The sequence below is a fragment of the Cynoglossus semilaevis genome, chromosome 9, assembly GCF_000523025.1.
Source record: "Cynoglossus semilaevis isolate Cse_v1.0 chromosome 9, Cse_v1.0, whole genome shotgun sequence".
Taxonomy (NCBI): Eukaryota; Metazoa; Chordata; class Actinopteri; order Pleuronectiformes; family Cynoglossidae; genus Cynoglossus; species Cynoglossus semilaevis.
Window position 1 is genome coordinate 5208005 of NC_024315.1, and position 15600 is coordinate 5223604.

Here is a 15600-nt window from a genome sequence, read left to right on the forward strand (position 1 = left end):
AAAAAAAACTTTATTGTGGAATCCCTTACGCGGCCCACCCTCACCCAGACTCTGCCTCCAGCGGCCCCCAGGTAAATTGAGTTTGAGACCCCTGATTTAATGGATGGATGATTGAATTATTGGATATAAAAAGTGGGCCTGTATTTAAAAAAAAAAAAAGCTGAATAAATGTAATCCATCATGTAAATTAATTATTATGGATAACGTGTTATTTTGACAGCCTTAAATAAAAAAATATTTTTGATTATAATAAATTGTGGCAGAATTGTGTTATACTTTTTGTTAACTTTGGATGATACAGAAAAATCATTCCTTCACTGTGTAACTTTAAGCTGTGATCACTTACAACGCGTATCAACCACATCATCGTGAAGCTGGCGGTGGAGTAGTGGGTGCCGTAGTGGAACTTAGGAACCTGGTCGTCCTCCCATGACTCATATCGGTCAGAAAAGAACGCCGCCCTCTTGGGATTCAGAGCACCGATAGGCTGTGGAGAGAAATATGTTTTTAATTTTTCAAAGCAAAAAAAAACAGGACAAAGAGTTCATCCTGCATTTTATTGTGGCTATATTCAAAGACCACTATTGGCAGCAAAACTGCAGCACGGAGAACAAAGCTGGTAACCTTTGTGCAATCACAAATGAATATTAGATGATGTTTCCCTTCAGACAGAAATCAATCCTCACCCAGAGTGCTTTTTAGAGGCCGTGAAACAGAGCCCCCGCAGCTGTAACCTGTCAGAGGAAACTAATATGCTTCAATGAAAGAGCCCCCACCACCAATATCAATAACAGGGCTGTGGATTTCTTTAATTTCTTGCTTTTATTAATCCGTAACTAATACACTGGTCTCCAGGCCTTTTTATAGTCCAGTAAAAAATGGTTAAGTTGCATTAATTTTCCATCACTCTTGAAAAAACCAATAACCCTTTGCTACCCGGCTATTATTCAGACACTCATTTATAGAAATCACTCTCGGGCTGGTTCAATTTTTATTAGTCCTCTGCTCACTGTGCCCCCCCCCCTTCTCCCTCCTCCACCTCCCCCTCCCCTTCCTCATCCGGCACCCACAAATAAACCTATAGAAGCACACGAGCAGATCAATAGTAATGGAATGATGGCCTTTTGACGATGAGGGCTCTGTAGGACGTGGATCAATTGGATCTCTTTCATATTATTGGGTGCCTGTCACAACAAGACTCTTCCAGGGTCAGAGTTTCATATTGATCCGCGATATAGCTTCTGTTTCATGTGAGTGTAATGGAGCGGGCTGGTCAACGTGTACGTGTGCCTTAAAGGAATGCAGCACCAAAGGCTGGTGTATGAAAAACCAGGTTGGTGTAGCAGGAAGGGTGGGTTTTTTTGTTTCCGTTTGTAAACCAGGTCTCTGAGTTGGTGTAAAAACAAAACAAGAAAAAAAAAAGAAGAAAAACCAGCCTTGCATCACAAACACTATGCAGCTCCGTGCTGACAGTGATACACTGTGGGCTTCCACACGGCCACTGGGGGTGGGTGGGTACACAGAGTGAATTATACATCACACTCATTTGTCTGATTTATAGCTCTAATAACAATCAGCTCATTAAAAAAAAAGAAAGGGGAGACAGGGCGAATAAAGTGCCACGGTGACAGAGAGAGAATGAGGACTGTGCACGTGAGTCCACGTGAGTGCACGTGAGAGCCGCTGGTTTTTCTGCGTGTGCCTGCGTTGTTTACAGCTGTAAATTACTGTGAGGCCGGCGGTCTCATCTTACAGTAGCTACAACAGATCAGCGATGACGGCACCGTACATCAGAGAAGAGCCGAGCCCAGCGCCTGGCTCCGTGCTGATGGAACACCTGCTGCTGCTGCTGCCGCCGCCGCCGCCGCCCCACCGGAGATTGGCCTAATATGTTGTGGCGGAGAATAGCTCACTGATGAGCTCTCAGATAAATGAACCAATCTCATAGTTTTAATTAGACTACAGAGAAGGCTGCAGAGCGAAACTGTGCTGCCACTTTGATGGAATAAACATTGGAGATTTAATCTGGGGTTCGTTTTTAACAGTCGTCCAAGAGCAGGGAAATCTATGGTTTGAAAAAGCTATTAAAGGCTACTGTAAGGACAAAGATAAAAGAGGGGAAAGAACTGCCCGCAAATGAAACACACACTGGATTTTTGTCAGAGTAATTAATAGTAATTGTTGTAAATTTAGACAAAAGGTCAAAAGGAATCATTTCATTAGTGAGTGGACTGAACAGTTTTAAAATCTACTGATACATTAAAACAAGTAACTTTATCAGATGTGCCCGGGAAGAGTGGGCACGAAAAGAACGTCAACCCACGACTAGACTCAGGTTGGATTCTTCATCTTACACTCCAATCAAAATGTGTTTTTCCCTTAAAAAGCTGTAGGAAAAAATGACTCATGAAATCAGACAAAAACGTCCGTGGATACTTGAGTAGCTGAAATCTTTCTTAGAGTCTCTCAGGCTTTTGAACAGATTTGTCAAGAGTTGGAGCTGTTGCCTTTTTAATCAGATCAGAGCAAACGAAATCTTTGACAACGAAATTGCCTTTTTAATCAGATCAGAGCAAACACAATCTTTGACGAAGGATTTCGGTCCTCAGACGAGGAAAAAAAAAAAAGAAGCGACGAGTTCTCTGGTTTAGACTTACAGTAAATAGATGATAAATAGAGACGCAGATTTGTTTTTCCACAAAATTATATTCATGTAATATGTCCTGGAACTTTTTCAGTTCCCCCTCATGAACAGCAGGTGCAGGCATATCAACCCGTAATGACACATTCGCTGAGGATGAAGGATGGTACCCGCGTTCTTTGCCAATTATCCTTCATTTGCGGATACAAGTACGTGAAAAAATAAGAATGTTTTCCTGGATACGTAAACCCCTGGGTATATAAACAACCACCCTAAGGAATGAAATGAACTTTCCTGAGGACTATTATAGGAACATTACCCAGTGCTACTTTGCTTTTACAACAATAATGGGCGGTCTGTGATGAAGTGTAATAGCACAGCTACAATTTGAGCATCACCAGGGCTTTGAGCCATAAATCAAAAGAGGCTTTTCAAAGGACTGTTTATGTATAATGTCCTATTTAAACAGTGAAAACAGTGCAGGAGGCCTGGGGGATAAACATATGGGGCACGTATGGTGAAATCAATACACCATTAGCCGATCTGGCTGGTGAGTAGTGGGTTATAGCGCAAAGGTACGAGGAGAGCTCAATAAATCCTCACTATTTCTGTGGTTATGTGAATGCAAACAAGCTAATCTCCGGTCAGAGCGACGGCCGCTCTTTTAATTGTTGCTGTTGCTCCGTCACAACAAGAACGAAGACGGAGGTGCCTTTAATTGAAGGAAACAATCAATTTGACAGAACTGAGGTGTCGGTACAGGTGGAGACTTAAAAAAGTCACGTATGTAGAGTGAGGACGACCAGCGTGGGCTCACGGTGACTACAGCGTTATCTCCTGGTCGGACGTTTGATGTCAGGTTGAGGTTAGAGTTTATGATAAGAAAGTCCCCGGGGTCAGAACGGCTCTGCCAGGAGGGGACATAAATTCACTGTGGCCTCTTGTTCTGGGAATGATGACAGTGTGACACACACACGTGTACACACTCACACACACACAGAGGGGACATTCATGGCAATTTGGCTTCACAATGTCACTGGAGGCTTCCCAGATGACCTGTTTCTATAATAGACAAGCACCAGTGTTGTCATAAGACTGGAACAATAGACATGTGCAGTGAGTGCCAGGATGGAGGAGGTGAAGAGGAAACCAAACAGGAGTGAGTCGGTGGGCGATGGAACTGTGAAGGTCAGAAAACATCAAGACGCAAAGAAAAGAAACGGGATACAAACGACTGCGGGTGGGGGAGTTAAAGGGAGAGGGGAGGTTGATTGGGGAGGAGGAAGCGGTGCGGGGAGGGGCGCACAATCCTGCTTGCCCTTTTCCAGACACTGCATTCTGCCACGGTCCAGCAGTCATACACGTGTCAGCAGCATGAATAAAACAGATATAATAAAATCAGACCCACTCCCTCTCTCCCTCTCTTTCGTTATGTCTCTCTCTCTCTGCGGAGGAGAACGAGGAGATCAAACAGTGTTGTTGTTTTTCTCCTCTTCTCTCTCTCGCACTGATTGTCTCTCTCTGTCCATCTCCCCCCTCCGTGTTTTGGCCCCGGGGGCTGAAAGGCTCGACTGAGCCGAGGAGGAGAGGAGCAGGAGGCAAACCGAGGGAGGGCTGGCTGTTTGCGTCTAAGTGTGTGTGCTGGTGGGGCAAGTACAAGTGTAGCACTTGGGTCTACTGGGCAACATGAGGGCAGATAAACAGAGTAATTATATGGCCTCATACTGAGGGGAGGGCTACGCTGGGAGGGATAAAAACCTGGGAGGGACACGGAGGAGCAGCTGAGGAGTGAAGGAAGAACGGAGGAGAACAAGGTGTCGACTGTTGGAGGAGTGAAAGAAAAGACCTGTAAAATGAGGGTTCAAGTACGAGTGCGTTTCAACGTCTTGTCGTTGATTGGATCATCATATTTGTCTCTGCCTTTACTGAGTTTTGTGAAAAGCTGGGTCAGAATATTTGTCTCTGCCTTTACTGAGTTTTGTTATGGTTTAAACATAAAGTGAAAAAAGCTGGGTCAGAAGTTTACACACCAGAGATTTTTAGGGGATTTGTTTTTCTAGTGAATTTACCAGTAAAAGCCTGTTTTTTTGGCAGCAAAAACTGAAGCAGTGGACGATAATTTAAAGTCAAGAAAAGACAAAAACACAGCATGACATCAGCTGAGTGTCAGAAAAGTATCCTCCTCAAATGTCATCCACATTAGCATGTTATTTTTTGAGGTTTACTTTGTATTGGCTACATTTGACAAAATGTAATTGTGCCATCAAGTAAAACAATATTACATTAAGCAAAAAAAACTTCAATTAAGTCAGTCAAAAAAAGGAATTATATAAAGATTTACCCTAAATGAAACGTGCAGTAATTAAGCTAAAAGACATAAATCAACTGAAATATATAAAAAAATCTGTTCAGCAACAAAGTTAAAATCTGCCATGAATATACTACAAGACATGGTCTTACAAATTAAAAAATAAAACACCATAAAATCCCATATTATATAACAGCAACAAGCAAATCCTTCATATATTTTATTGTCCCTCTGCAACAAACATAAACTTTATAATGGCCTTCTGTTTGTCTTTAATGCAAATCTAACTGTGTTTAAAGTCAGTCCAACTCAGTTTAACTTGGAGCAGACACTGAGATGGACGTCTGTTGAAGTGAACCTCTGATAATGCGTTTCCTCCGACACGTCTCCTCTCCATTAATGCAGACATTTATTTTTTATTTTTTGCTTCCTGTTTGATTTATCCAGTTACTTTGGTTCCAGCTCTGGGACAGTCACTCAATCATCTCACTCTTACACTAATCCTCTGTCCTCCCACTACTGGACAACATTATGCACAACTGATCGTCAGTCCGGCGGGGAGCTGGGCGAGCTTTCCGCTGATAGTTTTTTAGCCCCCGTGAATGTACGAAGGTGGGAGTTTACAAGAATAAATCCAGGAGGAGCCACCTTTAGAGGCAGTTTATCAGTGTGGGTGTGTATATTTATGTGTCAGGGAGCGTTTAATGGAAGCTTTCATTGTTTTTAGCCCAATAAATTGAAGCCTGCAGCTACCAGGGAGGATACGTTTATTTCCTGCAGCGTTGCAGAAGGTCAGATTTTAAAGGATTAATCAAGAACTTTCAACTGTGGACAAAAAACAGGAGTCGGAACTGCACACAGATGTGCGTGCACACAAGTCAAACCAGGCATCTTAATTGCCCCGTTTTCTTGGGTCAGCAGAGGAGTGCGTCCACTGTCTTACCTTGGACAGATCCCTGAAGTTGCTGGGCAGAGTCAGGTCGAGTTCTTCTGAGTCGTAGTTGGTGATGACCCACGGGAAGACTGGGTACTGGTTTAGGTCGTTGAAAGTTCGACCTGAAGAATGAGATTTTTAAAAATTTCAGTTACCTTCACTAAGAAAATTTAAAATTTAAATTATTTTAAAATTTATTGTCCTTTAAGGCTGCCATATCTGACTGATCGCAGGATAGCTGTGGATTAATCACGATAAATCAACATTTTTTCATCATGAAGTTGGTTAATTTGTTTAGTCATTTCTGTGCATCTTGACGGCTTGGCTTATAGAACACCACACAGCGTTGCTTTCAAATCAAATCAGTGTGCCATCTGTAAATGTAAGCTCTGTATAAACGCTGCACTGATGCGTTGTCCAGGTGAAGTGTGTGGACGTGGTCCTCACCAGAGATCGTGTTGAGAAACATGAGGTACTCAAAGTTGGAGATTTCCCGACGCTGCCAACGCTGAGTCATGTTGGATGCTTTGAAAAGCTGCTTTGGTGTGGCCAAGGTGATTCGCCTGTGGACACACAGTGAATATAGACTTATGACCTGTAGGGGGGGACAAAAAACTGCAGAGGAAGAATATAAAACACTATCAAAATGTTTCTAACTCTCAAATATTTGAGTGAAAGTTGAAACCAAGAAGTCATTCATAAACTAAAAAAACTCCTATTTTACACTTTTATTATATATTATATTAATTGTGTAAGAAATACATAATTGTAATATCATAAAAAATTTAAAAAACCTAAACTTTTAGGCCATAGAAAAGTTTCCAGTGTTGGTGGTGAGGGTCTCGGCAGATGAGATGACCCTGTTACTTTGACCTCACGTGTGTATTATCACCAGTATAAGAACTGGCCTGGAGAAAAAAGGAGCTCAGTCATATGGATGACATTAAAATGACAATTTTTTTTTTGAGGTTACAACATTGCTAATTAACAAGACAAATGTGTATTAAATTGGGGAGAGCATTAGTGTTCTGCCCTCCGAGGCCTTTGAATGTGATGCATGTTATTGGACAAAAACAAATGACTCCTGTTCCAATTAAAACAAAAGAAAATGATCAAATTAATCACTGTCAGTGTGTGAGATTACAGTCGTTAAGGTCCATGAAAGGTGAAAATATGACTCTGTCTCACAGTCGCACTGAAAATCACCTTAAAAGTTTCACTCTATATTTTTAATGAAGCAGCTTATAATTATAAATATGGTCTGGAAATCAAAGTCGGTTTTTATTTTTAAAATATTGTATGTGACAGACAACTTTTTAATTGTAGTTTTAAGGCTTCTTGAGTGTGTGTGTGTGTGTACTAGGCCTATACAGCTGTCCTCAGGTCAAAGAGCCAAGGTGTCCCCAGCCTGTAAACCAGGTTGATTAATGAGCCAAACACCAACACACACATACGCTACTTCACCTTAAACCACACACCCACTGACTCATTACTGGATGCACCTTTTACTAATTACACCTGCCGCACTGGGGTGGTTTCTCCCATGTGTCTTTTTTTTTTTTGTCCTTTTTTTTTTTCTGCTGATCATTTTGTCCAGAAACGACATCTTCCTGATTATTGCAGATTTACTACAAATTGCTGCTTTTATAAGACATCATATTATATTGCATTAAAGTTGTAAAATGAAAATAAAAGTATCTAGGATATCATTTTAAATACATGTCAAATTAATGTAACAGTAACATTAATATTTTATATAATCCATAAAACATTTTTTTGTGCATTCTTGAAAAAAATCTCTTGGGTTCTACACACTGAGGTTCTGAGCAGGTATAAAGGGAGGTGGAGGTGGGAGGAGGTGAAGGAGGTGAGGCCTCCAGGCTTACAACAACTATTAGCTTCTACCCTCCCTCTGATGGAAATAAATAAATGAACTGAACTGTGTTGGTTTGGAGGGAATTATGAAGGTGAGGAGAGAGGGGGTGAGGAGAGAGGGGGTGAGGAGAGAGGGGGTGAGTTTTAGGGACGATATGTATGATTAACTCAGTGGTTCCCAAGGTGAGGGGCCCGCCCCAGAGAGGGCTTCTGGCTCTGGTGTGTGTGTACCTGGTCTGAGGAAGCCCAAAGTTGGTTCCGACTCCAACACGAGGAAGACTGTGAACAACCTTCTTCACAGTGGCTGCATCAGGGAAGTTAAACATGACTGCAGCTGTGAAGATATAAAAAAAATACCACGTTTTATCACAACTGGCTTCACATCCCTATTTGTTCTTGTTTTTATTCATGACAAAACTCTCAGATTAATGAATGAATGCTGTTGAAACTCTTTTTTTTTTCTTACTTCTGTTGGCCATGAATATCTCCAGAGCCGTGTTCTGGAGCAGGTACCGCCTTGAAAACACGGCACGGATCTCGGTGAAGATCCATTTCCCGTGCAGAACTTCGGTATAAGTAAGAATCTGAAAGATAGTAAAAAAAAAAAGAAAAAAAAATGAAAATGCAATCAAGAGAAGAACTGAAGACAAAGCAAATCAGAGATGGGACGGAAGGGGTAAACGACGACTGAGCAGGAGGCTAGCCCGCTCCATTTTTCAAGGAGGGGCGACATGACGGCCTGAGCAGCACGATTAATGTCTTATATTGATCAGCCTCAATGAAAAAGTGATTCTTGCAGCAGGAGAATGGGGGCCGTTCATCCGGAATGAGTGAAGGAAATGGTCAGTTCACTAAAAGACGATCCATATTTCAGCACAGAGAGAGAAAGATAAATATCGCTAAATTACAGCAGGACAGACAGAGAAGATCAACCATCTCTGCAGGACGGTGACGAGGATAGACCGAACAACTGTCACTGTGGTCAAAGAATATGATGTCACGAAGCACACATTTAAAAATGCTTCGATGAAGTGAACATTTAATCTGTTCCTGCGTCTGTCAGAGTAACACGTCCTGATGTCTGTCACAGACGTGCCTGACAGACCCCGACGCTCGGCACTGCCCCCATTATTCCTCCTCCTAATCCAGCATTTAGTTTTGCTGCTAACCTATTTAGCACCGCAGTAATAACTACTCAATTGTTTCCTCCTCTGCCTTTAATGTTAAAGGCATCTCCCCACTGACGGGGGGGAGGTAAGAGAGACACTGTGATGACAGGGCTGGTTTCAGAGTTTTAGTTATTAATCAAAAATATTCAAATCCGTGCCGGTAACCTAACCTCCGTGTTAAGTTAAAGGAGCTCATTAAAGCGGGAGGACAGCGTGGAGGAGCAGCTGTGGCCTTTAGCTTGGGACAGCCCCTGCCTCGCTGTGTCTCTGAGGAATACCGACCTGCCTGCATCACAGACTCACTTCAAAGTCTCTGGAGTTCAATTAAATGTGGATTAGTGGCTAGAGAAGCTGGCTGTGGGTGAATCCACCAGACTCAGGAGCTGCAGAAGACCGGACCGGTCTCCAGACTCTCCTGAGCAAAAAGCCCAACAGAAAGAACCATAAACACGACATCTGAGCATCTGTATTACTGGGATTTTCATTTCAGATGAAAATTCCATTAAGAAAAACAAAACACTACTGATAAGTCGGGAGAGGATCTGAGGGAAAGGAAGGGATGAAGAACATCTGTGGTGTGATGTGTTGCTGTCAGAGATGCATTTTAAAACATCCGTGGTAAAAGACGCAGCGATGGAAAAAGAGTCGATTCACGTGATGATCTTTGCCAGAACACTTTTTGACAAACACACATGATAGAACACAGAAAGACAAATCAGACAGCATTGGATCAGTGTCAAGTGCATCAAAGCAAACATCAAAAACCAACATGGCTGCTCTGGTATGAAGCACAGTTTTATTGATGTTTCTTTTCAAGTGGAACAAAATCCATGGAGGTGTGAAGGACCGGTCTGACCAAAGATCAATTCCGAAGCGTTACGCAGGAGGACAGAGCCAACCACAAAACAAAAGAACACCTCTTGATTGCAATGCTTTTTTTTTTACCCCTTCCTCTCCATCTCACTTGCCTCCACCCTCAACTTGTTTGTGCGTCGGTCTGCTGCTCATTTCTGAGGCACTGTCATTTGTCTCTGTCAGACGCTCAAAAGGCTGGAGAATGAAGAGGGACACATGAAGAGGGGACGAGCGACGGTGGTTACCATGTGTAACCACACATACACACACACATACACGCATGTACACAACAACTGTCACCACTAAATCTCACAGAGAGACCACGGCCAATGAAACCTCTCTCTTCTTTTCTTCACTAAAACAAGTGTCCTTCATCAACAAGGAACGATCGTGTTAGGGTAGAATAAAATAATAGACTCTATATATGAACTGGACCAGAGGCGAGCTCTTCTACACACCTCTGCTGTGACGGTTCAGATTTACTATACACACTTTACTATATGAATATGAAGGTTTTCCATTTATGGTAAATTACAATTATTCAATTTGGCGGGGAAAAAAAAGATGGATAAAACTGGGAGGGTAAAAAGGGTGATTAGTCTGACATCACGGTTATTTAGTAGTCACAGAATGACAGCAAGCATCACTGACACAAACCATAAGTAGATCGACACAAACAGCACCACAAGGTCGAGTTTCAATTGGGCCATCCAGCTGTCAATCAAACACAGCATCATGTCAAATTCATTCTCCTGCTTCTTCCATCCCATCGTCTATTTACCATCTCTACATCTACCTACTGTGTTCTCCCAACGAAGACCTCACATCTGATACTTGATGTTAAAAATCCATGGAGAATTGACATGATTTAAACAGACAGATGGAACATTTCCCTGTTTTTATATATGATCTATGGGAGGGACAAGGGGAAGAATTAGGATGAGACTTTTTAAAAATGGGATGGTTGAGGTTAGGAACTGGATTATGTCTATGAGCAGTCATGACATAAATGAAAAGGCCAGTAAATGAAGGGTGTGTGTTTGTGGTCGGAAAAGTCTAATTTGGCCCAAACTTGAATTTTTGTCGTCAAAAAATCATTAAAACTGGGAACACAATAAGAATAATTTAAATATGTTTTTTCACTCCAAAATGCACACAACCAGTGTAAGATAAGCGGTACATGCGTAATTGCTTCCTCAGTGTAATGTGCTGTGCATCCTTGAAGTAAAATGAGGTGATTGAAGTTCAATTTGTTGGCTGTTATTAAGTATTTCCGCATGGCTGCCTGAGTTAAAGGATAATGGATGAGGGATTTATTATTACCTTTTGGTCAAATGAAGTGGTGTGGGAGATAAGGTGATGAAATTAATGAGCGGGAGGAAGAGAGGTGATCCATCAACATCAACACAGAGCAGCGACAAGCACGTTGGGAGAGAACTTGATAATATTCATAGAAAACAAAAAACAAAAAAAAAAACCTGTGGACTGGATCAGCATGTTGGTTGGTTACCGCTGGTTATTATTTAGAATCCTTTCAGCAGCCAAGTCTTCACACTCTTATGTGTAATTGCAAAAGCAAACACTGGAGACTGTAGACTATGAACGTTGATAAACTAAACATGGTTTTAGTTTGTTTTTTTCTTGTAGTGATTGAGTCAATAAGTTTTATGACAGATGGCGTAATTGAAAATTTTTGTCTGATTTTAAAATCTAAAACAGCTTATTTTATCAATTGTTACTTTTATTTAAATTGAGTTACAATCCATAAAAAAAATGAACTATTATGGAATCAGATTTTTTAACAAACCTGTTAAAATTATTAAAGCTTTGAAATGTTTTTTTTTTTGTTTCACATCCTTAGACAGGGCATGAAAACTTAGAGAATTCTACAGAAGAAATTCTCCAACGCAGCCTGTAGTTCTTCAGATTTGAATGGAGGTTATGATGAAAAATAACTTGGCTATTCGTTAACTATAGATTTTGATTCAACTTGTCTTAGAACTTATCGACTCACACCTCGTGCATGAGTTACGTTTGCACAGTCGCTTTTTGTCACTGAGTTCACAGCAAAAATCAGGTAATCTACAATAAAAAAGAGGAGTTAAGTAGACGGAGACACTAACTGCACTTTAACGGCTGCAAAAGAATTTAAAAAGAGTGAAGACAAACAACGTTGACATTTAAGCGTTCGCCCGGTGCATCAACATAAGTGTTACAGCTTATCTCTCCTATAATCATACTTTTTTGCTCTTCTAATTTCTTATCCTTTTTCTCCCACCATCCTCCTTCCACCTCGGTAACTGAGGCCTTGTCATTCTCCATCAGTAAATGAGTTCATCGGACTAACGAGCAAGCAAAGGAGCCCGACACACTAACGAGGGTCTGTTGGCTGGCTGTGCCTCTGGACCAATCAGGAGCTTCATCACCGCTGACACAAAGCCTTCCTGAGCCCTCTGGAGCCAATTAAGGCAGATTTTGCTTTTGAGTTTGAGTGATAACCAAAAAGGATTTAACAAAAATAAAAAAAAGGAAAAGGGAGAATTGAGAGTATCGTAGCTACTGGAAAGAAGTAGAAATAAAGCCACGCGTTCACAGGCAAATTTCTTCGAGCATGAATATCTTGACAAAAGATTAATTTGACTAAATCACAAACTTAAACTCATGTAACCTTAGGACGGAGCAGCCACATGACTCTGCCTTCACACTCCAGCAGCTATAATCTGCTCCCTGTGGCTCGGCAGGAATCATTTTTAATACCATTGTCTATGTGCATGACGTCTTGCATGTGCAACCAAAATTTAAAAAAAAAACTCCATCAATAACTGCTCATTCTAACCTTTAAAAAATAAACAGCTATGGCAGATTTCCTTGGAATAAACAAACAAACAAACAAAGTTTTGGACGTAGTGAGCATCCAACTAAAGGTTCAAATCAACAAAAACACAAAAATAAAAATCGGGCAAAACAGAAAACCCCCCATCACAGCAGTAACCTCCACCATCGACTGCCCCTTTACCCGTGTATCTAATTCAAAATGAAATCTCTGGTCACAGGTGAAGGTCTACTTGCCTCAAGGGAAGTAAAACAAACTACCAAGTCAAAAATAAACACAACCAAGAAGCTGCAGTGGATGTGAGAGAATTAAAGCAAAATAAACAAACTCAGCTCGCAGAGAGAGCGGGGTTGAAGGCTCACAGCGTTCAGCCCCAAACGTCTCCCAGTCGGAGTTAGCACTCCCTGAAGAAAGTCCCCTTTGAAAGGATCTTTGGGGGACACTTAGGCTGAATTTAGCCTAATAGGGATTAAACCCCTTTCTTAGCCTTTTCAATGTTTGCTAACTGGTTAGCCTTTTCTCCTTTCCTTTCCAGCTTAGCCTTTTTGAAGTGGGAACAAAAAAGGGTCTTGGGTGGATTTAGGGAAACGCTGCAGTGGTTTTGGGGGTTAATTGGCGGAGAAGTGAAGTCTTCAGTGCATTAACTCATATATTCAGCCCCTGGGCATAAGCTAACAGTCTGAAACCCAGACCGGCCTTGAATCATAAAACGACAGCAGAGTGTAAATGAGCCACGTAGCCACATTAGCTTTGGTTTGAGACGCAACATCAGTCTGAGAATTATTAATATAGATTTTTTAAACCTCACGTACATAACATACAAAGCAGATATTAATAAGGCTCCAATTTTTTTTTTCTTTTTTAAATTATTCACGGTCAGTGCCTTCTTTTTATCCCGTCATACCTTGTGACTGAGGCCACAAAGGGTAGAGCTGCAGCCGCGAAATGTGACGAGGAACAAAGGAGGGATAAAGCACCATAAATGAGGAGGAGAAGGGTGAGAAATGTGGAAGATATATACACAGTGAGAAATCCACTCTGTCTGCATGTTTTTAAACCTTAGTAAAGTTTACTCAGATTTTTGGACGTTCGTGTCACAGGGGGCAGTAATTAACTGTTACCACGGCAGCAAAAAAAACTACTAGAATATCAAGTTCTTTTTATCTGAATCTTCAGGAGTAATTCATGATCTCAATAGTAAAGCTGCACCTGTGTGGAAATAAACTCAGGGAAGAGCATTCCGTGGTTTGTCAAGCCACGGAAACAACGTTGCACAAGAAAGTGTTTCAGGTTTCAAGAAATCGCAGAGATACCGCCGAGGTACAGGAGCCGTTTCAGACCTAATGCCATTGGTCGTCTCCTCGCTGTGGGCTTCCATGGCAAACATCAGACAGGTTAAGATCGCTGACCGACTCCTATCGCATTCTCCCCGCTCTCCTTCATGCTGCCATTTCACCATTTAGTGATGGATAGGCTTTTTTAGGGTCGGAGCGAGGCTTCGCTGAAGTAAATTCTTTTCTAATCCGGCTATTGTTACCGGCTTAAGTGGGTGTGGGGTGAAAAGTATACCCCTCCTGGGGAATTTGAAGTTGGTTGTCCAGGGTAAAAGAAGAGAGAGAGAATAGGACTCGTATCAAGAATAAGCAGCAGAGTCCGGGGACTCGGAGGCGTCTCCAACGACGCCGCGGAAGTGTTTTTAAAACTTTGTATTTTTATTTACTTTGGAAGAAGTTTATACACGACTGATACACTGTGACATATTCTTAATAAACCTGAAAGAAAAGTGCACGTGCAGATTTGGTGTTAGTAAAGGATCACATTTGCACAGCTCCAGAGAGAGAGTCGTGTAATTACAAAGCGCCGTTCAGACATTTTACAATTTAATTTCACTTGGTCTCTGCATTTTATTGGTATACAGTGTGATTGTGATCGGTGGACTGAAACTAATCTCACTTGAGCCATTAAATGAATGAAAATGAAAAAAAAAATTAAATGCATGTGATTTTTTTTTTTATTCCCTGAGATGTTTGGTTCAAATGATTGATAAGTGGTGGCTTGAATAAGTCAACCGCACAAAACCTATTTATCTTCTGATTTAATTTCAAACATTAACGATTATCTATAGTTTTTGTATTCAGGCAGCATCCTCATTTTCCAGGCTTTACTACTGGGCAGGAGGAAAAGCTGTGCTGTGCTGACGTTGGCAGTGAGTCTGTCTTGGATGAGTACCTAATCTGCAGAATGTCCCTGTGGATGTGCCATTTTAACCAGACTGGATGGGTCATTAACCATAATGACAAAAGAGGCAGCAGAACTCAGAATTCAGCAGTGTAACGTTGTGCTCTCCAGCACAGAGATGTCTTCACAGAGTCTACACCAACGGGTCGCTTTTATTTTTCCCCAGCTGTGATTAATGTGTTGTTTTGTTTTTACAAATGTTTTGTACGGCTAATTTGACACTGAATATTAAATACATTTTTGTGCATTCGGTGACAAATTGAAGCGCTGTTATCACCCCAAATGCAGCACAGACCTGTCTGACAAAAGGAGACGACATCTACAATCCAGTTCCCAATTTGGCTTTCTGGACATCGATCTTTTAATCTGACTGGAGTCTCTCTCTCTCTCTCTCTCTCTTTCTCTCTCTGACCTCAGCTGAATCACAGAGGCCTGTGAGAACAGCAGGTACACAGGTGCTGATTGTAATATCAGTAGCCTACCAGGCAGACTGGCATCCATAAGCAGGCCTATCCATCAACCTGGTGTGTTGCATTTGACACGTGTGTCAGAGGAAGACCAAGGGAATAAATGACAGAGAGAGGGGATCAATCAAAAGGAGGCTGGGGAGGCACCTGCCCCCTGACTGGGCCAGTCAAGCCCAAAGATGGAGCATGATGGAGGAGCTAGGCTCAGGTGCAAATGGAGGAGGGGGGGGGGGGGGGGTGGGGGGGGGGGGGGGGGGAGGGTGGGGGCGCGCCCCCCACG

The 15600-nt window shown here is 41.9% G+C and overlaps 1 protein-coding gene across 4 annotated transcripts in view; it reads right to left on the reverse strand.

The window, feature by feature from the left end:
* The window catches only part of lrba (LPS-responsive vesicle trafficking, beach and anchor containing), a 166576-nt gene that overhangs the window by 46438 nt on the left and 104538 nt on the right, over positions 1 to 15600 (reverse strand). For all 4 annotated transcript variants that reach the window (XM_017035168.2, XM_025058739.1, XM_017035167.2 and 1 more), the window contains 5 exons: positions 8225 to 8342; positions 7990 to 8092; positions 6331 to 6446; positions 5893 to 6005; positions 347 to 487 (listed from right to left, as the gene is read on the reverse strand). In XM_017035168.2, coding sequence (XP_016890657.1) covers positions 347 to 487; positions 5893 to 6005; positions 6331 to 6446; positions 7990 to 8092; positions 8225 to 8342 — 591 coding nt within the window. The remainder of the gene's footprint in view (positions 1 to 346; positions 488 to 5892; positions 6006 to 6330; positions 6447 to 7989; positions 8093 to 8224; positions 8343 to 15600) is intronic.